The 24,426-nt window shown below is 41.9% G+C and overlaps 2 protein-coding genes across 3 annotated transcripts; one reads left to right on the plus strand and one right to left on the minus strand.

The window, feature by feature from the left end:
- Window positions 1-120: 120 nt before the first annotated feature.
- Window positions 121-17,425, plus strand: LOC128056581 (MIT domain-containing protein 1-like). Its single transcript, XM_052649372.1, has 7 exons — window positions 121-271; window positions 12,768-12,869; window positions 15,191-15,327; window positions 15,408-15,494; window positions 16,318-16,433; window positions 17,168-17,228; window positions 17,323-17,425. Exons 1-7 carry the CDS (start codon window positions 121-123, stop codon window positions 17,416-17,418), a joined length of 750 nt encoding a protein of 249 aa, XP_052505332.1. The 3' UTR covers window positions 17,419-17,425.
- Window positions 17,426-21,275: 3,850 nt separating this feature from the next.
- Window positions 21,276-24,426, minus strand: LOC128056431 (lipoyltransferase 1, mitochondrial-like). Of its 2 annotated transcripts, none has more exons than XM_052649197.1 (2): window positions 24,344-24,426; window positions 21,276-22,451 (listed from the first exon to the last, which is right to left on the minus strand). In XM_052649197.1, the coding sequence occupies exons 1-2, from the start codon at window positions 24,424-24,426 to the stop codon at window positions 21,329-21,331; spliced, it is 1,206 nt and encodes a 401-aa protein (XP_052505157.1). In that variant the 3' UTR covers window positions 21,276-21,328. The 2 variants fall into 2 exon arrangements, with proteins under 2 accessions (XP_052505157.1, XP_052505158.1); XM_052649198.1 differs by lacking the exon at window positions 24,344-24,426 and adding an exon at window positions 23,887-24,212.

Below are 24,426 nucleotides of genomic sequence, written 5' to 3' on the forward strand. Positions count from 1 at the left end.
CGACTCCCTCCCACTCCGGCACCACAAAAAGAGAGCGCAGAGGCATAGGTTCACGTGACCGCATGCTGGCGCGCCGCTGACCCACCCACCAAGGAACGGGAAAAACTAATTTCCGAGATTATGGCGAGGTCCGGCTTGCAGCAGGAAACTAGGAGAACAGCTGCACTGACGGTGTTAAAGCGGGCGTTAGATCTGGAGTCCGAGTCCCGGAACCCGCAGGCTCTGGTGTGTTACCAGGAGGGGATCGATATGCTCCTGCAGGTTCTGAAAGGTGAGCACTGAGCCGGGGAGCAGAGACTGGAGGAAATGGAGTTGCCGGCCGTCTTGCCTGAGTGGGAGTGAAAGAGTTAAAACGATTCCTTTCGCTGCGAGACAGCAGTGAAATACCGAAGATGGGGTATTCTACAGGACAGGTGGACTGGTTTCTTTTATATCTTTATTAGAATGATGTCGTCAATGAAAGAGAGGTTGCTGTTCTAGAATTTTAAGAGGTAACTAGACGTAATAGTTCGCAGAAGGCGATGGCACCCCACTCCAGTACTCTTGCCTGGAAAATCCCATGGACGGAGGAGCCTGGTGGGCTGCAGTCCGTGGGGTCGCTAAGAGTCGGACACGACCGAGCGACTTCCCTTTCACTTTTCACTTTCATGCGTTGGAGAAGGAAATGGCAACCCACTTCAGTGTTCTTGCCTGGAGAATCCCAGGAACCGGGGAGCCTCGTGGGCTGCCGTCTGTGGGGTCGCAGAGAGTCAGACACGACTGAAGCAACTTAGCAGCAGCAGCAGCAGCAGCAGATGTAGTAGTTGCCTTGAAGGGACTTGGGTTTGAACGAACTGTATAAAATATTTGGGGATCAATTTAGGAAGATTGTATATGGAACAAGTAGCAATAAAATTATTAACTTTGTTAGGTAGTATGGTATTTTTCAAACTCTATTCTTAATTTTAGGGGTGCAGACTAACATGTTTGGGCAGGAATTGTCATGATGTCTGAATTTGACCGTTGAAGCAAATATGACAAAATGCTAACAATTTTTAAATCTAGGTGATAAATAATAAGGGTGTTCGTTACACCCTTTTCCTTATTTTTCTCATTAAACATTTTCATTATAAGTTAAAAAAACTAATAAGGGCCTACTGTATAGCACGGGGACCTCTACTCAGTACTCTCTACTGACTTACATGGGAGAAGAGTTTTAAAAAGAGTGGATATATGTGTGTGTGTAACTGATTCACTTTGCTGTACCCATGAAACCACCATGACAGTGTAAATCAACTATGAAAGTATTAGTTGCTCAGTCATGTGGGGATTCTTTGTGACCCCATGGACGGTGCCCTGCCAGGCTCCTCTGTCTATGGGATTTTTCAAGCAAGAATACTGGAGTGGGTCTTCCTAACCCAGGGATTGAGGCAGTGTTTCCCATGTCTCCTGCACTGGCAGGTGAGTTCTTTATCACTAGCGCCACCTGCGAAGCCCAACTATACTCCAATTTAAGTTTTTTCATTAGAAATGGATATACTGAAATTTGGTGTGAGAAATGTATAGGATTGTGAGAGTTAAGACTTTCTGTTACATGGTTATTCAGTGTTGTTGTTGTTGTTGTTCAGTCATTCAGTCATCCAGTTGTGTCCGACTGTTTGTGACCCCATGGACTGCAGCATGCCAGGCCTCCCTGTCCCTCACCATCTCCCAAAGTTTGCTGAAGTTCATGTCCATTCCATCAGTTGATGCCATCCAGCCATCTCATCCTCTGATGCCCTCTTCTCCTTCTGCCCTCAATCTTTCCCAGCATCACGGACTTTTCCAATGAGTTGGCTGTTTGCATCAGATGACCAATTCAGTGTTGTGAAGTAGCTCAGTCGTGTCCAACTCTTTGCGACCCTGTGGACTGTAGCCTACCAGGCTCCTCCCTCCATGGAATTCTCCAGGCAAGAGTACTGGAGTGGATTGCCATTTCCTTCTCTAGGGGATCTTCCCAACCCAGGGATCAAACCAGGGTCTCCCACATTGCAGGCAGATACTTTAACCTCTGAGCCACCAGGGAAGCCCCTAGAAGTACCCAAATAACCTTAACACCGAGCACAATCCCTTGCAAGTAATAAACATGTAATTATATATTAATTGACTTAAAACAAGCCCCTGCTCCCCATCCTCTTGGGTTCCCCGTCTGGCCCAAGATCTCCCCTCTATGCCTTTTTGCCTGCATATTTCTGATATGTTTCAGAAGCTTTGAGACAGCAGAGGCTGCTCTTCAGTGTACAGTGCTTTTCTTAGAACTCTAAAACCCTACCTTGGGCAGGGACCATTTGATGATGGTGATAATAAGAGTAATATCATTTGTAAGTCTTAAGTGGTAGGCAGTGTGCAGAGCACATTAGAAGCATGATCCCAGTTCGTCCTTATGGTTGCCCTATGAAGTATGAGGTGATGTTACCCTCATTTTAACAGCATAAAAAGCAAAGTTCACTTTCCAGTTCTGCTACCATTGGTAGAGTCACAACTGGAACCCAAGGCTTTAGCAACTCTGCCCTGCTGACTCCCAGAAAGGGACATGGCATACAGTGCTGGACCCTGAAGCAGCAGAATCCCAGGAGTTCTGCTCCTGTGTGCTCCTCTGATCCTGTGGTGGTTAAAGAGATGGTGACATGATCTTGAAGGTTAAGATATAAATGCAATAACTCTACTGCAGGGAATAAGTGCCAAGAGCTATGGAAACAAATGCAATGAGGATTTAAACAGCCAGTGGTCATTTGGGGATGGAAAGGTGGGGGTTGCTTTCGATAGGGGTTTTGGAAGGGTAAGTAGAATTTCAGAAACTCAGCTAAAAGTGTACTAGTTCTGTCTGTGCTGTTTTACTAAATAAGTGGTTCAGTTCACTTTAGCATATACCTATAGAGGAAGAGGAGAAGTTTAAAGATAGACTGATGGTTGGAGCATGCTGTGGATGGCCTTGACTGCCAGGAGATTTTAGCTCATTCCATTGACAAGGAGAAACTAAAGTTTCTGCAAAGGAGTGACATAATTAAAGTTGCCTCTCTTAGGCATATGTTTTTCTCCCAAATATTTGCATGACCTATTCTCTCTCCTCTTTCAGGTATTTATACAAATAATCACCTTATTTGTGAAGCCATTCCCTGACCCCCAATGTGAAATTACAACCCCTATCCCAGGACTCGCTTATCCTTCTTCCTTGCTTTATTTAATAGCACTTTATCACAGTCTAACATATGTGTTTTACCAATTTATCTCTGTTGTTGTCTTCCCTCCCGTTTGAATGATAGTGGGGAATCCTGTTTTGCTTTATTAACTGCTGTGTCTCCAGTGCTTAGAATAATGCCTGGCATGTGGTAAGTTCTCAGTAAATATTTCTTGAATAAATGAGTGAACAGGTCAAGAGTGTAGGAGAAACATGAACCTGAAGAGACTGAAGTCAAGCAGATCAATTAATGAACTCCTGCAGGAGTCAAGATGAGAGGAGATGAGGGCCTGAATGAACCATGACCTGAATGACACCACTGATTAGGGAGAGGACAGAGTGGACATTGAATTACTGGCATTGACTCATAGATTAGATGTGGGAGTGAGTTTCCAGTGGGACTTGGAGATGGCTATCTGATGAAACCTGGAAGACAAAGTCATGTTTGAAGGATGGGTCAAACTGTGATCGAGGATAATGATTAAGAAAGAGGACAGGGGAAATAGCATATATTTAAAGCGACTTAGCAACAGCAGCAGCAGCATAGGCAGTAGCAAAGTAACAGTAGAGTTAAGAAAACAGGTGTTAGATAAAATCTAGTTCTAAAGGAAGCCGAGAGGGCAGTGTATAAAGAAATTAAGTAGATGATAATGATACTGACAACACTGAGTATTTTCTGCATGCCAGTATCATAATTTGTTGTTGTTCGGATGCTAAGTCATGTCAACTCTTTGCAATTAGTTTTTCATAATTAGTCCTCTCCACAATTTTCTAGGGTGCTGCTACTCTTTCCGTGTTAGACAAGAAGATAAAAAGAGGTTGAATAACTGGCCAAGGTCACACAGCTAAAAGTGGCAAAGCTGGTTTTGTTTTTTAATTCTTTTTTGATTGTGCTGGGTCTTCGTTGCAGCACGGGTTCTCTAGTTGAGGCAGATGGGCTTAGTTGCCCTGTGGCATGTGGGATCTTAGTTCCCTGACCAGGGATTGAACCCGAGTCCACTGCATTGGAAGGCGTATTCTTAACCTCTGGACCACCAAGGAAGTCCCAAACACTATATTTTAGTTGGTTAATTTTTTTTTTTTTTCTCACAACAGTATGGGTTAAGAATTCTGAAACTGCTTGATGTCTATACTGAACTTGAAAGTGAAAGTATTAGTTGCTCAGTCATGTCTGACTCTTTGCAACCCCATGAACTGTGGCCTACCAGGCTCCTCTGTCCATGGGATTCTCCAGGCAAGAATACTGGAGTGGGAAGCCATCTCCTTCCCCAAGGGATCTTCCCTACCCAGGGATCTAAACAGGAACAAGCTAGTAAATATATTGTGGATAATGAAAGAAGTTACAGGTAAGGAAAGGAGGAAGGCTAGAATAAACCCTGTGGGATCAAAGTTAGTATGAATTTGTGGGATTTGATGCAGATGGATAGATACAGCAATAGAGATGTATGTATTAGTAAACCTCCATAGACTTTCTGCCTGTATTGACAGAAAGGGTCTAGACTTTCCCCAAGCCACAATGAGCACACTTAGCACTCAGAATATGATCTCTTGATACCCTTCTTCAATAAAACAAACCACAGTCTCTGGGAGAAGTGATTGATTTTGGGGCTGGAGCAAGAAAACTACAACATTCCGCACCAAAATATAAGGAAGTAGTCAAAAAATAATGGGGTACGTCAAAAGAACACAGGAGCCAGCACAAGGAGCTCTCAAAGCCAATGCTGATAATATTTAAGCAAGAAAATGATGATAGTTTCCCAAAAGCCCAGGACCAGATGACTTCGCAGGAGAATTCTATCAAACATTTAGAGAAGAGCTAATGCCTGTCCTTCTAAAACTCTTCCAAAAAATGCTTGCAGAGGAAGGAACAGTTCCAAACTCATTTTACAAGGCCACTCTCATCCTGATACCAAAACCAGACAAAGACAACACACAAAAAGAAAACTACAGGCCAATATCACTGATGAACATAGATGCAAAAATCTTCAACAAAATTTTAGCAAACACAATTCAGCAACACATCAAATAGTCCATACACCATCATCAAGTTGGGTTTGTTCCAAGAATGCAAGGATTTTTCAACATACGCAAATCAATCAATGTGGTATACCGTATTAACAAATTGAAAGATAAAAAGCATATGATAATCTCAATAGGTGCAGAAAAAGCCTTTGACAAAATTCAGCACCCATTTATGATTAAAACTCTTCAAAAATGGGCATGGAAGGAGCCTACCTCAACATAGTAAAGGCCATATATGATAAGCCTATAGTAAACATTATTCTCAATGGTAAAAAACTGAAAGCATTCCCCCTAAGATCAGGAACAAGACAAGGGTGTCCACTTTCACCACTATTATTTAACATAGTTACACTAATCAGAGAAGAAAAAGAAATAAAAGGAATCCAGATTGGAAAAGAAGAAGCTCTCACTGTTTGCAGATGACATGATACTGTACATAAAAAACCCTAAAGATAGTTCAGAAAATTACTAGAGCTAATCAGTGAATTTAACAAAGATGCAGGATACAAAATCAATACACAGAAATCACTTGCATTTCTACATACTAATATACTAACAATGAAAAATCAGAAAGAGAAATTAAAGAATCAATCCCATTCACCATTGCAACAAAAAGAATTAAATAGGAATAAACTTACCTAAGGAGACAAAAGAACTGTACACAGAAAATTATAAAACACTAAGGAAAGAAATCAAAAGACTACATAAACAGATGGAGAAATATTCCATGTTCCTGGGTAAGAAAAATCAAGATTGTGAAAATGACTATACTACCAAATGCAATCTGCAGATTCAGTGCAGTCCCTATCAAATTACCAATGGCATTTTTCACAGAACGAGAACAAAAAAATTTCACAATTCATATGGAAACACAAAAAAACCCAAACAGCCAAAGTTGTCTTGAGAAAGAAGAATGGAGCTGGAAGAATCAACCTTCCTGACTTCAGATTATACTACAAAGCTACAATCATCAAGACAGTATGGTACTGGCACAAAAACAGAAATACAGACTAATGGAGCAAGATCAAAAGCCCAGAAATAAACCCATGCACTTGTGGGTACCTTATTTTTGACAAAGGAGGCAAGAATATACAATGGGGCAAAGACAGGCTCTTCAACAAATGGTGCTGGGAAAACTGGACAGCTATAGGTAAAAGAATGAAATTAGAACACTTCCTAACACCATACACAAAGATAAACTCAAAATGAATTAAAGATCTAAATGTAAGACCAGAAACTATAAAACTCTTAGAGGAAAACATAGGTAGAACACTCGATGACATAAAGCAAGATCCCCTATGACTCACCTCCTGGAGTAATGGAAATAAAAATAAACAAGTAGGACCTGATTAAACTTAAAAGCTTTTGCACAGCAAAGGAAACTATAAGCAAGGTGAAAAGACAACCCTCAGAATGGGAGAAAATAATAGCAAGTGAAACAACTGACAAAGGATTAATTTCCTAAAAAGCAGCTCATACAAACCAATGCCAGAACAACAACCCAATCAAAAAAGAGGGAAAAAGACCTAAACAGACATTTCTCCAAAGAAGACGTACAGATGGCTAACAAGCTCATAAAAAGGTGCTCAACACCACTCATTGTTAGGGAAACGCAAATCAAAACTACAATGAGATATCACCTCACACCAGTCAGAATCAGTTCAGTTCAGTTCAGTCGCTCAGTCGTGTCTGACTCTTTGCGACCCCATGAATTGCAGCACGCCAGGCCTCCCTGTCCATCACCATCTCCCGGAGTTCACTCAGACTCACGTCCATCCAGTCAGTGATGCCATCCAGCCATCTCATCCTCTGTCATCCCCTTCTCCTCCTGCCCCCAATCCCTCCCAGCATCAGAGTCTTTTCCAATGGGTCAGCTCTTCGCATGAGGTGGCCAAAGTACTGGAGTATCAGCTTTAGCATCATTCCTTCCAAAGAAATCCCAGGGCTGATCTCCTTCAGAATGGACTGGTTGGATCTCCTTGCAGTCCAAGGGACTCTCAAGAGTCTTCTCCAACACCACAGTTCAAAACCATCAATTCTTCGGCACTCAGCCTTCTTCACAGTCCAACTCTCACATCCATACATGATCACTGGAAAAACCATAGCCTTGACTAGTCGGACCTTAGTTGGCAAAGTAATGTCTCTGCTTTTCAACATGCTATCTAGGTTGATCATAACTTTCCTTCCAAGGAGTGAGTGTCTTTTAATTTCATGGCTGCAGTCACCATCTGCAGTGATTTTGGAGCCCAAAAAAATAAAGCCTGACACTGTTTCCACTGTTTCCCCATCTATTTCCTATGAAGTGATGGGACCGGATGCCATGATCTTAGTTTTCTGAATGTTGAGCTTTAAGCCAACTTTTTCACTCTCCTCTTTCACTTTCATCAAGAGGCTTTTGAGTTCCTCTTCACTTTCTGCCATAAGGGTGGTGTCATCTGCATATCTGAGGTTATTGATATTTCTCCCGGCAATCTTGACTCCAGCTTGTGTTTCTTCCAGTCCAGTGTTTCTCATGATGTACTCTGCATATAAGTTAAATAAGCAGGGTGACAATATACAGCCTTGACATACTCCTTTTCCTATTTGGAACCAGTCTGTTGTTCCATGTCCAGTTCTAACTGTTGCTTTCTGACCTGCATACAGGTTTCTCAAGAGGCAGGTCAGGTGGTCTGGTATTCCCATCTCTCTCAGAATTTTCCACAGTTTCTTGTGATCCACACAGTCAAAGGCTTTGGGATAGTCACTAAAGCAGAAATAGATGTTTTTCTGGAACTCTCTTGCTTTTTCCATGATCCAGCGGAAAGTCTACAAACAATAAATGCTGGAGAGCATGTGGAGAAAAGGGAATGCTCTTGCACTGTTGGTGGGAATGTAAATTGATAACAGCCAGTGTGGAAGACAGTATGGAGATTCCTTAAAATACTAGGAATAAAACCACTATATGACCCAGCAATCCCACTAGCAGGCTTATACCCTGAGGAAACCAAAATTGAAAAAGACACATGTACCCTAATGTTCATTGCAGCACTATTTAAAATAGCTAGAACATGGAAGCAACCTAGATGTCCATCGACATGATTGGATAAAGAAGCTGTGGTACATATACACAATGGAATATTACTACATTTTTATATTACACCATAAAAAGGAACACATTTGAGTAAGTTCTGATGAGTTGGATGAACCTAGAACCTATTATACAGAGTGAAGTGAGTCAGAAAGAGAAAGAGAAATGTCATATTCTAAGGCATATATACAGAATCTAGGAAAATGGCACTGAAGAATTTATTCACAGGGCAGCAGTGGAGAAACAGAATAGACTTACGGACATGGGGAGAGGGGAGGAGAGGGTGAGATCTATGGAAAGAGTAACATGGCAACTTACCTTACCATGTATGAAATAGATAGCCAATGGAAATTTGCTGAATGGCTCAGGAAACTCAGACAGGGGCTCTCTATCAATCTAGAGGGGAGGGATGGGGCGGGAGATGGGAGGGAGGTTCAAAAGGGAGGGGACATATGTATACCTATGGCTGATTCATGTTGAGGTTTGACAGAAAACAACAAAATTCTGTAAAGCAATTATCCTTCAGTTAAAAAATAAATTTAAAAAATTGATAGTTTTCAACTACAACCCATAAAGTAAAATATCCATGAGTCCATATTGATATAAATTATTAGTAGAATAAATAAGTAGATGAGCGAGAAGGGACAGCTTTTCCTTACACTGGAATTCCAGTTAATACATTAAGTAGAAATGATGGAAATAGAAAATCACCATTTGGCAAATACTGCAGTAGTAATTCGGAGAAGGCAATGGCACCCCACTCCAGTACTCTAGCCTGGAAACTCCCATGGACGGAGGAGCCTCGTGGGCTGCGGTCCATGGGGTTGCTGAGAGTTGGACACGACTCAGTGACTTCACTTTCACTTTTCACTTTCATGCATTGGAGAAGGAAATGGCAACCCACTCCAGTACTCTTGCCTGGAGAATCCCAGGGACGGGGGAGCCTGGTGGGCTGCCATCTCGGGTCGCACAGAGTCGGACACGACTGAAGCGACTTAGCAGCAGCAGCAGCAGTAGTAGTAATTGTTACAGGGAAAGGCCATCAATGGGACTTCCTTGGCAGTCCAATAGTTAAGACTTTGCCTTCCAATGCAGGGGGCTCAAGTTCAATCCCTGGTCGGGCAGCTAAGATCCTACATGCTGCATGCCATGGCCAAAAAAAAAAAAAAAAAGGAAACCATCAGTGGATCCTAAAATTAGTGAATGAAGAGTGAAGAGAGACAGGATATTTACCCACAAGATAGCTTTTCATACAAAAGAGAAATTAGTGACTTTCTAGTGGAGAAATCTGTAAACTCCACCTTAACCAAGTCATCAAAGTTGACATCTCCAGTAATAAGACATATTGACCTCATGTACCCACCAAGAAGGGCACAACACTTCTGTGATTTTCTTGCTAAAAATATGTATAACCTCAGTCTTATCCTCAGAAAACAGGGGCAGCCCAAAATGAGACACATTCTACAAAATAAGTGAGTGCTTACTTTTCCTAAATGTCAAGGTCATAAAAGGCAGGAACATACTAAAGGAACTATTACAGACTGGAGAAGACTAAAGAGGCATAACCCCTAAATGCTATGTGGGATCCTAGACCAGAAAACTTTCTTTAGTGGGATAATTGTTGATATTCAGTCACCCAGTTGTGTCGGACTCTGCAACCCCATTGACTGCAGCATGCCAAGCCCCCCTGTTCCTCACCATCTCCCAAAATTTGCCCAAGTTAATGTCCATTGGATCAGTGATGCCATCCATCCATCTCATCCTCTGACGCCCTCTTTTCCTCCTTCCCTCAATCTTTCCTAGCATCAGGGACTTTTCCAATGAATTGGCTGTTTGCATCAGATGACCAACATACTAGAGCTTCAGCATCAGTCCTTCCAATGAATATTCAGGGTTGATTTCCCTTAAGATTGACCGATTTGATTTCCTTGCTGTCCAGGGGACTTTGAGGAGTCTTCTCCAGCACCACAGTTCAAAGGCATCAGTTCTTTGGCGTTCTGTCTTCTTTATAGTCCAGCTCTCACATCCATACATGACCACTGGGAAGACCATAGCCTTGACTACACAGACCTTTGTCAACCAAGTAATGTCTCTGCTTTTCAGCACACTGTATAGGTTCGTCATAGCTTTCCTGTCAAAAAACAGTTGTCTTCTGACTTCATGACTGCAGTCACCATGTGCAGTGATTTTAGAGCTCAAGAAGAGGAAATCTGTCACTACTTCCTTTTGCCCTTCCATTTGTCATGAAGTAATGAGGCCGGATGCCATGATCTTAGTTTTTTTAGTAGTTACTCTCCTCCTTCACTCTCATCAAGAGGCTTTCTAGTTCCTCTTTGCTTTCTGCCATTAGAGTGGTATCATCCGCATATCTAAGGTTGTTAATGTGTTTCCCACCTATCTTGATTCCAGCTTGTAGCTCATCCAACCCAGCATTTCTCCTGATGTGCTCAGCAGTGTATAGGTTAAACAAACAGGGTAACAGCAGACAGCCCTGTCATACTCCTTTCTCAATCTTGAACCAATCAGTTGTTCCATACAGGCTTCTAACTGTGCTTCTTGACCTGCACACAGGTTTCTCAGGAGACAGGTGAGATGGTCTCATATTCCCATCTCTCTAAGAGCTTTCCATAGTTTGTTATGATCCACACAGTCAAAGGCTTTAGTATAGGTGATGAAACAGAGGTAGATGTTTTTCTGGAATTCCTTTGCTTTCTCTAAGATCCAGCAAATGTTGGCAATTTGATCTCTGGTTCCTTTTCGTTTTCTAGACCCAGCTTGGACATCTGGAACTTCTTGGTTCACATAATGCTGAAGCCTAGTATACAAGATTTTAAGCATGACCTTACTAGTATGGGAGATGAGTGCAATTATCTAACTGTTATCCAACTGTTAGCTCATTCTTTAGTACTACCCTTCTTGGGAATTGGGATGAGGATTGACCTTTTCCAGTCCTGTGGCCACTGCTGAGTCTTCCAGATTTGCTGAGATACTGACTGCAACACCTTGAGGGCCTCATCCTTTGGGGTTTTGTTTGAATAGTTCTACTGTAATTCCAGGTGGTGCCAGTGGTAAAGAAGCCACCTGCCAGTGCAGGAAATGTAAGAAATGTAGGTTTGATTCCTGGGTCTGGAAGATCTCCTGGAGAAGGGAATGGCAACCCACTCCAGTATTCTTGCCTGGAGAATCCCATGGACAGAGGAGCCTGGCGGGCTACAGTCATGGAGTCTCACAGAGTCGTACACGGCTGAAGTGAGTGAGCACTGGAATTCCATCACATCCACTAGCTTTATTAACAGCAGTGAGTCCTACAGCCCACTTGACTTCAAACTCCAGAATGTCTGGCTCTGGGTGACTGACCACATCATCAGAGTAATCTGGTTCATTAAGACCTTTATTGTATAGTTCTTCTGTGTATTCTTTCCATGTCTTGATATCTTCAGCATCTACTGGGTCTTTACTGTTTCTGTACTTTATTGTGCCTGTCTTTGGGTGAAATCTTCTCTTGATATTTCCAATTTTACATCCAACTAGACGCAGAGTTCCAGAGAATAGCACAGAGAGACAACAAGGCCTTCTTCAATGAACAGTACGTAAAACTAGAAGAAAACAACAAAAGGGAAAGACTAGAGATCTCAGGAAAATTGGAAATATCAAGGGAATATTTCACCCAAAGATGGGCACAATAAAGGACAATGAAGTGGGATAATTAGTGAAATACCAATAAGGTATGTAGATGAGCTAATAGTGTTGTATGAATGTTCATATGCTTGCTCTGATAATTGTACTCTAGTTGTGTAATATGTTAATATAGGGGAATCTGGATGAAGGGAGTCTCTGCCATGTTCCTAGCTTTTCCATAAATATATAATTAATTCAAAATATAATGTTTTTAAAAACAGAGTTTAAAAATGAAATTAAAGTAAAAAAAATGAAAGCGGTGTTAAAAGGGAGGAAGGAAGGGACCAGAAGTAATTTGTTAACTGGTTGGAAGTGGAACTTGGAATAAGCTTTTATTGATAATGTATACTCAAAAATACCTTTGATTTTGGGGATGGCTGGGAAAATGAGTCAATGTAAGCTGTAAAGGGGAAGTCTGGAATAGAGACGGGTTTGTGGAAGAAAGCTGTTGTTTGCTATCTTTTGATTGTGCTAAGATTTCAAACTTACGGGTAATTGGAACAAAATGGTGCTCATAGTCAGTGACATGTAATAAGCCACCTTTGTCTCCGCACCAGATTGAGTGTCCCCATCTGTCAGTCACAGTGTCAGAGTCCCCACTCCTAAATAAAGTGGCTTCCAATGCTCAGTGCAAAGGTGAAGGTCGTACAGGATCAAGCTAAATTGGGGCCTATTATTTGTGTATTTTAGCACGAAGGTGAACCATGCCAAAGGACAGGAAATCCATGGAAAACTTAGGAAACACTGCCTGTACCAAAGAGAAAGCCTGTTTGGAATCTTGAGAGTCTGTTTTTTAATTTGTAGGCACCACAGATGAAACAAAGAAGCATAATCTCAGAAAAATAATTTCTGACTACATGGATAGAGCAGAACACTTAAAGAAACGCTTGGAACAAGAAAAAGAAGGTAAGAAGGCTATTTTGGAGAGTATGTGCCTGAGCTCTTGTGACAAAGCGTGTTTCATTCAGTGTTTCTGGCTGTGCCCTTTGGAGCTCTGTGTGGTCTGGACTGTTTACCCTTGGGAGCTTACAGGTCTCCTCTGCATTTCCAATTCTTAACTTTTTAAAAAAATATTTATTTATTTGGCTACATTGGGTCTTAGTTGCATCACTAAAAAAAGGACAGGGTCTTTTTTTCTTTTTTTTTTTTTTCAGTTGCAGTGTATGGGATCTGGTTCCCTAACCAGGGGTCAAACCTAGACCCCTGCTCTGGGAGCTCAGAGTCTTAGCCACTAGACCACAAGGGAAGGCCCTTTGCCCTGTTGTTTTGTTTTCTGCTCAGGGGAAGGTGGCAGTCAGATACCCTCCTGAGAATCTGAGGACAGCTCTACATACTGCAGAACTTTGCATGCCATTTTAAGGAATTCATGATCCCCATGAAGCAGAACAATACTGAACGTAAAGCCTGTATCTCATTTGTATCTCCCTTTATAAAATGACCAAAATATTAAAGTAGCTCAAGAAATGCCCAGGGCTTCTTTGAGATTTTTGTCTTGATTCAGAACGTTTGAGGAGTTAGGTATTCTTAATGATCAGAGATGCAGAAGGTATGGTTCCCTATTTATAATTGGTTCTCTGGGGGCTCCCCAGGTGGCGCAGTGGTAAAGAATCAGCCTACCAATACAGGAGACATGGGTTTGATCCCTAGGTGGGGAAGATCCCCTGGAGGAGATGACAACCCACTCCAGTATTCTTGCCTGGGAAATCCCATGGACAGAGGAGCCTGGTAGGCTGTTGTCCATGGGGTCATAGAGTCAGACATGACTGAGACTCACAGTGATGAGAGATGAGGGAGGTATGGTTAGTTCACTACTTTTTGAGCATCCAGTTTACGGACATATAGACACAAACGGCCGTTGCCACCTGACATTCACAGCTGCTGCATTCTAAGTCAAAGGAACTGCTGTCCTCAAAAAAAAAAAAAATATCAGTGTCCCCCAGCCCTCAGCTCCTGCTTACTCCTGCCCTCTGCACGCCTCTTCCTGGTATTCTGTACTATCGCAAATCCTGGCTACCCTGATTAACCTGGCTAGCTGGCTCCTTTGTTGAGGAGTAATAAAATTGTTTACTTCATCCCAAATTGAAACCTGCAATGCAGTTTCCCTCTGAAATCTGAAGGAAATAGAGTACCATCAACTTTGTGGCTTAAATACACTGGCTTACACTAACCTATGTGACTTGACTTGAAAACTGATGCACAGTTTATAACATTTTATGTTTTGAAATATTAGGAACAGAATCCAAACCACTGATTTTCAAACAAAGTTTAAAAGTGCAACCGCCATATAAATCAGGAACTACCGTTAAGGATCATATTTAAAAAAAAAAAAACAACAACCTTAAAGGTCTTTGATAACTTATTCAATAATTATTCATTTTGAATGAACAAAAACAATAGAACTCCCCTGCTGACCCTATGGCATTCTAGTCTTTGGCTTGGATTATTAAGAAGTACTATAAGTTTCTGCTTAACACACTCTACAAGTTCTAAGACTCCTAGACTCCATATTATATTTCATTTATATATTTAATGTGTGCTTAGTAACTCACTCATGTCTGACTCTTTGTGACCCTTTGGACTGTAGCCCACCAGGCTCCTCTGTCCATGGGATTTTTCAGGCAAGAATACTGGAGTGAGTTGAATACTGGAGTTCTCTAGGGAATCTTCCCAACACAAGGATCAAAGCTAAGTCTCCTGCATTGCAGGTGGATTCTTTACTGCTGAGCCGTTGGGAAAACCATATATGTAATACCTCAGCTATTACATTGCAAGACATAAAAAGACTTAAATCTGAAGAAAAAGACTAGTTGCCCACTGGATCATAGCTTATGATTCTACTCATGGTGATAAAAATATTAGATATCTTTATATACAGTATGGTTCTCTCTTGAATAAACTGTCTGGTTCTATAGGATTTAGCTCAAGAACCTATTCCAAGAAATCTCTGGACTTTCCCACTTGCCTGGCCTCCATGAAGGCAAAACTCATTGGATAGTTTTTTATTTACCTGTGTGTGTGTGTAGCATCTTGCAATGTGTCTGGTATAGATTAAGCATTTGACAATGCTCGCTGAGTGCATGAGTTTATTTATTTTTTATTTTTTTAGTGCATGAGTTTAAAAACATTAACTTGTATGTGCTCCTGATTTTTCACTGTTTCTAAATATAGTATGTATAAAAAGAAAACAAGTAGTCACTGGTTTTATCACAGAAACTTCTGTTTTGTAGCCGGAAAATATCACAAGCAAATTAAAATAGAAGAGAATGCAACAGGTTTCAGTTATGAGTCCCTTTTTCAAGAATACCTGAGTGAAACAGTTACAGAAGTTTGGATAGAAGATCCTTACATTAGACACACACATCAGGTAGGTGAAATGTACTCACATAGGATGAAATAGTTATTGTTTAACATGTATGAGTAATAACCTATCCTAATGTCTTTCAGCTGTATAACTTCCTTCGATTTTGTGAGATGCTGGTTAAGAGACCATGTAAAGTAAAAACTATTCATCTTCTCACCTCTCTGGATGAAGTAGGTACCTGAAAGCATTTTCTCTTTCTTAACATCATGAACTTTACTCAGTTGTAGGATGTAGTTGTAGGACTGTAGGACAGTCCTCTGTCCATGGGATTCTCCAGGCAAGAATACTGAGTGGGTTGCCATTTCCTCCTCCAGGAGGTCTTCCCGACCCAGGGGTCAAACCCGCGTCTCTTGTATCTCCTGCATTGGCAGGTGGGTTCTTTACTCCTGAGCCATCTGGGAATAGGCACAAAACACACTGGAGAAAATGCTGTTGATTTTAGTATGTTGTACCTTGCATTTGGCCACTTAGCTGAGCTCTCTTATTCAAATAGTTGTTCAAGTTAGTTTCTTGGATGATCTATGAGTCAATCACTCTGTCTTCAGTATTGATAGTTTCTATCATCTCTATCTTGATTTTGATTTAAATAGGGATAATTCTAAACAATTCATATTTCCAGGATCAATTTGAGAAGAAAGCCTCATCTGAATAAACAGCACCATTAGAATACATCTTAGGAGATGGCACCAAATTGGGTTATGTTCACATTAGGAAAAAAAATGATTATTTTGATAAAAACAGTTGCTCTTAAATGACTTCATCTTCTTTGGCTGCTTCTTTGCAGTAATGGACAGTGAAACTAGGGTAGGATATTTACATTTTAATTCACCTAAGATATACGTTGCATGGGCTTCCTAGGTGGCTCAGAGGTGAAGAATCTACCTGCCAGTGGCACAACTGTGCAACTGAACACACACACTGCATAGCTGAGGGATAATTTAAAATATTAACAACTGAGTCAAAAAATTGGGGTTTTCTTTTTCCTATTAACAGGGCACTGGGAAACGGCAGCAGAGTAGTGGCCTGGAAGAAATAAAACAGTCGCTCAGGAATCACGGCGTGTGTTTGGAATTAGAATATTCTTCTTCAATACATGACCGAGAAATTAGGTTAGTATATAGTAATACTTTAATTTTTATGCAGTTGAAAAATACTTTTTATTTCTCATAAATTATATATAATTACATATACTATTCCACTTAAGTATTAAAATTTTAAATAAAGCTTAATTTTAGTATTTTTCACTTTTGAAGAAAAAAAATCTGGCTAATTGTGTCCTCTGTGTGAGTTTCCTATTTTCTAAGGAATAAAATTTACATGTTCTGTGTCATCTGAGCAAAGTACTTTAATATCCAATTATACATACAGTATTATGACATTGGGATGATTTCCTTTTGGGGTGATAGTGGTATTTATTTAATTTGGCTTTACTTCTTATAGTTTATTAAGTTTTCTAGTAGGCATGACAGGATGCTGTGTTGTGCCCATCAGGGCTTCCTCTGCCCTGGTAGATCCCCATCTCTAGGCAGGGGAGTCCCTGAAACATCACCAGTCTGCCTGAGTACACTTGGAAGCCACTTGTTAGCAGAACAGGGAAGCTTTCTCAGGAAGATGAAATTCATAAGGAAGGTTTAATTGAACTGTTAAAATCTTTTATCAGCTAATGGTTGTTTTGTTTCATTGTAGACACAGCCCATAGGTAAACTCAGGTTTGGGTCAACTCTTGCCACTGAAAGAAGTGATTTTATTTGTTAGGGGGAGATTTAGCTGACACTTCATACAACTTTGATCATTGTCTGACCTAAATGTCTGGAGTATAATACTATATTACTAATTTCAATAGGTTCAACAATGGATGGATAATTAAGATTGGAAGGGGACTTGATTATTTTAAGAAACCACAGGTAGGATATAGTCTCATGTGTGACTGTGTAGCATTCTTTAACAAAATGGCTTTGATCCTTTTTGTTAAAAAAAACTCTTCTCTTCTCTTCTTAGAGTCGTTTTTCCCTTGGATATTGTGATTTTGATTTAAGACCATGTCATGAAACAACAGTGGACATTTTTCATAATAAGCACACGAAAAAAATATGATAGAGAGTAGCCTAATTTACATATATATTTCTACTTTAAATGAATGTTGGTTTTTTTTTTAAACTTTGGACAGATCATTCCTATAATGTATGAATTTAACAATAAATTTTTATATTTCTACTAATGTATGGATTCCTTGTTCAGTTGTGTGACCAGTCCTGAATACTTTTATCAATAGGTTACTCAGAGTACTTGTGTTTCAAGTATAGTTAGTTGAAACATTTCCCCAGATTTTCTCTTATTTGGATGTTGATGAATGAATCAAGACCTTAGCCACTGGACCATCCAGGAAGTCCCTACAATTATGTGTCTTTGAAGGCAATGGCACCCCACTCCAGTACTCTTGCCTGGAAAATCCCATGGACGGAGGAGCCTGGTAGGCTGCAGTCCATAGGGTCGCGAAGAGTCAGACACGACTGAGCAACTTCCCTTTCACTTTTCACTTTCATACATTGGAGAAGGAAATGGCAACCCACTCCAGTGTTCTTGCCTGGAGAATCCCAGGGACGGGGAGCCTGGTGGGCTGCCGTCTATGGGGTTGCACAGAGTCGGACACGACTGAAGCGACTTAGCAGCAGCAGATATTTACCTAAATTCAGTTATCCTCTATTATTTAACTCCTTATAAAGGCAAATCAAACCTTTTAGTAATACCAGATGCATTTTGCAGCTCACTTAACCTTGACTGGAACATCTGTAAAGCTCTGCAGCTTAGCATCAATTGTCCTGGGAAAGCCTATCCATCGAGATGCCAGTTGACTGGTTGGGGACAGACTAGGTCCCATGGGGATCAGCTGGGAGAGGGGATACTGCTAGAGGCAGTGGGAAGACCAGAAGCTTGAAGAATAAGCTAAGCCAAAGTCTGTAGAGGGAAAAAGAAGTCCTGGTGTTGCAGAGTGCCCTTCTGAACATCACATCTGGAAAAGCTTGAAGATTTCAAATCAAGAGTGAATAGTGTGGAGGGACAAAACCAGGTAGAGGTCATAGGAACAGAGTTGGGCAGAGTAGTCTGGGGTTGTGGGGGACCCTGAAAGCCCTGTTAAGGGTTGATTGTGCACACACATAACCTTTAGAAATTTACATGTTTAAATCCCAACCCCTGGTACCTTGGAATGTAACCATATTTGGAAATAAGGTCTTCAAAGAAATAAGTTCTGTCTGTGCTGCTGCTGCTGCTGAGTCGCTTCAGTCGTGTCCGACTCTGTGTGACCCCATAGACGGCAGCCCACTAGGCTCCCCCATCCCTGGGATTCTCAAGGCAAGAACACTGGAGTGGGTTGCCATTTCCTTCTCCGATGCATGAAAGTGAAAGTGAAGTCGCTCAGTCGTGTCCGACTCTTCGCGACCCCATGGACTGCAGCCCACCAGGCTCCTCCATCCATGAGATTTTCCAGGCAAGAGTACTGGAGTGGGGTGCCATTGCCTCCTTGGACTGCAGGGAGATCCCACCAGTCCATTCAAAAGGAGTCCATTCTAAAGGAGATCAGTCCTGTGTGTTCTTTGGAAGGTCTGATGTTGAAGCTGAAACTCCAATACTTTGGCCACCTGATGCAAAGAGCTGACTCATTTGAAAAGACCCTGATGCTGGGAAAGGTTGAGGGCAGGAGAAGGGGACGACAGAGGATGAGATGGTTGGATGCCATCACTGACTCAATGGACATGAGTTTCGGTGGGCTCCAGGAGTTGGTTTTGGACAGGGAGGCCTGGCGTGCTACGGTTCATGGGGTCACAGAGTTGGACATGACTGAGTGGCCAAACTGAACTGAAATGAACTGAAGGTCGGTGACCATGTCTCTTTTACCAGGAACATCCAACAACTAACAAAGTACCTGGCGCAGAGTAGGCACTCGGTAGACAGGAACTACTGTAGGAATCAGCATGTGAATGAACTAGAGAGACATTAAACGGTTGGCAGGAGTGCTACTCTTTGAAGCAGTTTGGCAACCACGCAATGGAAAGAAACAGTAAACCCTTGAGCAGCAGTCTTTGAGAAGGGGGAGACATTCACATGTCCATTCACTAAGGCTGCTGTTGCTGCTGCTAAGTTGCTTCAGTCGTGTCCGACTGTGCGACCCCATACGGGGCAGCCCACCAGGTTCCCCCGTCCCTGGGATTCTCCAGGCAAGAACAGGGGAATGGGTTGCCATTTCCTTCTCCAATGCATGAAACTGAAAAGAGTCATGTCCGACTCTTAGTGATCCCATGGACTGAAGCCTACCAGGCTCCTCCGCCCATAGGATTTCCCAGGCAAGAGTACTAATGATTCAGTAAAAGTTGAGACAGACTTATGCAAGATAAAGGAGATAAATAATTGATAGTACAAAACACAAACAGACCTCCCTGGTGGTCCAGTGGTAGAAAATCTGCCTTGAGATACAGAGGACATGGGTTTAATTCCTGGTCGGGGAAGTAAAGCTCACATGCATGGAGCAACTAAGCCCCAGAGCCACAATTAGAGAATCTGCTCTGCAACAGATCTCAGTGATGCAACTAACACCACATGCAGCTTAAGTATTTTTTTTAAAAAAGCTGGAGAAGAAAAATCCACAGTACAAGTAGGGGGCTCAGCTTTAAGGAAGAGAAGGTATTTCTTTTTCTGAGATTGAATGAAATGAGAAAAGTTGAAGTAGAAAACAAGCAGCTGAAGGAGCTCATTTCTGAAAGCCTTTACCCACAAATTATAAATGAAGGTTTGTGACCAGATTAAGTGTAGCAGAATTCTCAGCTTACGAAGAGTGGGAGCCGTTAGGAGTAAGGCCTCTGGTGAATGTGAGAGGCAGTCAAGAGAGGTGAGTTGAATCTGATACCTACAGAACAAAAACAAGTGAAAAACTATAAATAGGAAATTGGGCGAATCTGTGTGTGAACATGCGCGTGTGTGAGCTCAGTTGTGTCCGACTCTTTGCAACCCCATGGACTGTAGCCTGCGAGGCTCCTCTGTCCATGGAATTTTCCACACAAGAATACTGGAGCAGGTTGCCATTTCCTACTCCAGGTGATGTTCTCCACCCAGGGGACAAACTCATGTCTCTTTCATCTCCTGCATTGTAGGCGGATTCCTTACCACTAGCGCCACCTGAGAAGACACATGATTCTGTGAATTTTCTTCTAGCATTGCCCACCATCTAGTTATAGGAGTAGAAAATCAATTGTTGAAAGAAAAAAGTGGCTATGATAGGTCAAGAGAAATGTGAGAATGCTGGTAAGAAATGGAGACGAAGCAAGAGACTGGAGAAAAGTTACTGGCTTAGAAAAGACTGGAGAAAAGTCATTGGCTTAGAAAAGTGCAGTAAGCTTGGTTTAGTGGGAGAGAATTAAAGGATAAGGAAATGTAATTAAAAGGGAGAAATTTATAGTATCAAGAAGCCAGGGTTATATTCCCTAGTGGAAAGAAAAAGAACGGTGAGGTCAGAGTGTTCAATATGGTATCCAACCCCAAGATGGTAACAAAAGAAAGAGCTGAAATACAAATGCAGTGAAATACAGGGTTGGCCAAAAAGTTTGTTCTGGTTTTTGCATTAACATCTTATGGAAAATCCTGAATGAACCCTTTAGCCAGCTCAGTATTAAAAGCAATGAAGACAGACAGGGATTCCCCTGGTGGTCCAGAGGTTAAGAATCCACCTGCCAATGCAGGGGACACAGGGTTGATCCTTGGTCCGGGAAGACTTCACGCGCCCCAGGGTGACTAGGCCTGTGTGCTGTAACTACTGAGCCTGTGCTCTACAGCCTGCGAGTCACAACTACCGATGCCTTCGAGGCTAGAGCCTGAGCTCTGTAACAATGAGAAGCCCACGCGTTGCAACGAGAGAAAGCCCATTCACAGCCAAGAATAAAATCTGAAAAAACAATGCACTGTCACATTTTAATTTTCTCATCAAAACCGTCAACATTAAGAAATTTACCTGGAATCACATTATTCCCTTAATTTTTTCACACAGAATATTCCATTTACTGTGTAGTTCATCATCCCCTGGATATGTTCTATGTAATATACTTGTTAGCACTGTCGTTTCAATTGGGCAAAACTTATTACCAATAAGACTTGCATTTAACTGGTCGCATATTTCCAGCGGCAACCAATGATCAGGTGCTTCAATATTACAGACTTCAATTCTCCCATTCTTGACGTCTATGAATACTTTAATTTCCAAGTGTGACTGTTCATGTAACACAGTGAAGGAAGTATCCACACTGAACTTCGGAGTTTTGCCATATATCCATTCCCAGGTCTGTAGTTCTCTGGCTTTGCTGTTTATTCCAGGAAACACTGTCTCGTCTGTTGGGTTTATTAGGTGAATGTGGTTATCGATTTGATGAGAAGCAGCATACTCTGTGGCAACAGCGTTTATCACTACTTCACAGGTCAGAGTGGGATCTTTTTCCATAAGGTTTTTCACTAAGGCAGGTGTGCTGGCAGTGGCATTGCTCCTGATCCCTTGGTAAGGGCTCTTCAGCAAAGATGATAAGAAGGTCCCGTCAGTGCTGCACAGCAAAGTGCAATGGTGATAAGCTGCATTGCGGCCAATCTTGGAAGCTGTTCCTGAGATTTTAAACTGTCCGTCAAGCAAAAGGTCAAATCTTTCAGTAGCCTGCACGTCCAGGTGTGGCTGGACAGCCTTCAGGGCTCTCACAACTAATTTTAGATTCTCCATCCTATCATACTTTTTCTTGGTTGTAAAAAAAGTCAAGTTGATGTTACCCATATCATGGTAGACTGTGCCTCCTCCACTTCTCCTCCGAGCCAGTTTCACACCTTCTTCTCTCATCAGATTCAGGTTACATTCCTGCCAAGGGTTCTGATGCCGACCAATTACCACAGTGGGAGAATTCCTCCACAAGAAAAGGACTGGCTTACCTTCTAAATTCATATGGTCGTGGATCCAGTCTTCCACAGCCAGATTGTGGTAAACGTCATTGGAAATCGACTGTAAAATGAGTCCACTTTTAACTGTGTTTTTAAAGCCAGCTGCTGGGACCTTGAAATTATAAAGTAACTGGAAGCAATTCTTCATGGAAAATGGGATTAGCATGCTGTCAAAAATGGAAGACAAATTAATGATCGAGAAAAAGAAAATTAAATTCTACTTTGTAGCTATCGCTTCTTGGTTATTTGATCCAAACTTATCTAAGTATCCAGTGTAGTCCCTTTTCTTGCCTTTTGGCTTTACCATTAGTCTTTAATAAAACTTCTCCAACGGAGTACTCAAAGGAAATAAATCATACAAACCTCGAACTGTTTTAGCTGAAGTGGAATAAGGGCAGAGATTATTCAAATAATAAAGCTGAAAATAATTATGTAATATACTTCAAAGCCAAAACATTATTTTTAATTCACAGGTAATACACATTCATTGAGAAAAATGAGAAAATACAGACAGGCAAGAAAAAAAAATCCATAATACCACCACTGGGAGATAATTACAACTAACATGTTGGTGTGTGTCCATTTTTTTCTGCGCTGCTGCTGCTGCTGCTGCTAAGTCGCTTCAGTCGTGTCCGACTCTGTGCGACCCCATAGACAGCAGCCCACCAGGTTCCCTTGTCCCTGGGATTCTCCAGGCAAGAACACTGGAGTGGGTTGCCATTTCCTTCTCCAATGCATGAAAGTGAAAAGTGAAGGGGAAGTCGCTCAGTCGTGTCCAGCTCTTAGCGACCCCATGGACTGCAGCCCACCAGGCTCCTCCATCCATGGGATTTTCCAGGGAAGAGTACTGGAGTGGGGTGCCATTGCCTTCTCCGTTTTTCTGTGCATGTGTAAATCCACACACACTTCCCCACCAGAAGTGTAACCAAACTGTTATTTAATTCAGTGTTAAACCAACTTTTACATCAGTCTTAATGTGTAATATTTCATTGTCAAATACCACTACCTTTTACTCAACCAATCTCTTAGTTTGTAAGTTTAGGTTGTTTCTAGTTCTGTGTTATCAACAATGAACATCAGTGTAGAAAGATTTATGTCCTTATAATACTTGAAATGTAATTTCTATTTGACTGTGAGATACATGATTTACTGGCAGTCTGTTTTATTTTGATCAATATTAAATTAGGATGGATCCTTCTGAGGTCAGAGGAGAGGTCAGAGTAGGAAGGTTATGTGGAGAGGTTATGAACAATTTTATTATGTTTCGACACTCCACACATTATTTGTTAGGAGTGCTGATGAAAAGAGTGAAAATACTGGCTATAATAATGAAGTATTCTGATTAGCTATGATTGTAAAGAAATCATTTAATTCCATTCCTTAGAATGGTTATAATTTTCTTCTAGGTTAAAGGCCTGGGATGGACTGGGGTACTAAAATCCATAACTAGGCCAAATTATTTTGTAGTTACATCCTGGAGGAATAATTTCTATAGTAGAGTCTTCATATTTTCATCACTCTTGCTATACCTTGATACTACAGAAAGCGGAACCAATGTACACTCTAGAACGGTTAGGAGAGGTTTAACAGAGGAAGGGATACCTGAACTGAGTCTCCACATCTGATGCTTTCTACCACGTTGAAGGGAGTAGCATATTCCAGGCAAACAGAGAGTTCTCCAGCAGTAAGAGGGCCTTGGGGACTCTCCCCACGGAGTTCCACTACCAGTCTTGCAGCTCCACTGAAATCTGTGGCTGTGCTGACACGATCCCATCTCTTAGCACTTAACTTATCCAGAGTCTCCGGACGGCCGTGTGCCTGTCTGATTTCGGCTTTTTGGCTCTCGAAGGGCGCGCCAAGGGCTGGCACGCAACATGCCTAACTTGGGACACTCCTGTGTTGAGGATAAACCGGTCCTAACCGCAGAGCCAAGTCCTCCCAAACTCTAAGCGGACACCGCGGGGCCTGCTGCACCCCGGGATCGGAGGTGCCCGACCGCTGCCAGTGCCCGGGGCCCACGCTGCCATCCTGCACCCGCCGCGCCTCCGGCTTCACACACCTGCTACTTCCGGTCGCGCCCACGCCGCGCGCAGGACCGTGTGCGAGGTACGCGTGCGACCCGAAGACCAGCCAGCCGCGCAT

The sequence above is a fragment of the Budorcas taxicolor genome, chromosome 11 (assembly GCF_023091745.1).
Source record: "Budorcas taxicolor isolate Tak-1 chromosome 11, Takin1.1, whole genome shotgun sequence".
NCBI classification, from domain to species: Eukaryota; Metazoa; Chordata; class Mammalia; order Artiodactyla; family Bovidae; genus Budorcas; species Budorcas taxicolor.

What these genes read in the sequence shown, in the direction of transcription:
- LOC128056581 (XM_052649372.1), top strand. Translation starts at nt 121, where the DNA reads ATGGCGAGGTCCGGCTTGCAGCAGGAAACTAGGAGAACAGCTGCACTG. An exon ending in GCTCCTGCAGGTTCTGAAAG is followed by an intron (nt 272 to 12,767) that starts GTGAGCACTGAG and finishes TTTAATTTGTAG; the next exon opens with GCACCACAGATGAAACAAAG. An exon ending in ATTATTTTAAGAAACCACAG is followed by an intron (nt 17,229 to 17,322) that starts GTAGGATATAGT and finishes TTCTCTTCTTAG; the next exon opens with AGTCGTTTTTCCCTTGGATA.
- LOC128056431 (XM_052649197.1), bottom strand. Translation starts at nt 24,426, where the DNA reads ATGCGCGGCTGGCTGGTCTTCGGGTCGCACGCGTACCTCGCACACGGT. An exon ending in GGCGCGACCGGAAGTAGCAG is followed by an intron (nt 22,452 to 24,343) that starts GTGTGTGAAGCC and finishes CATTTTTGACAG; the next exon opens with CATGCTAATCCCATTTTCCA.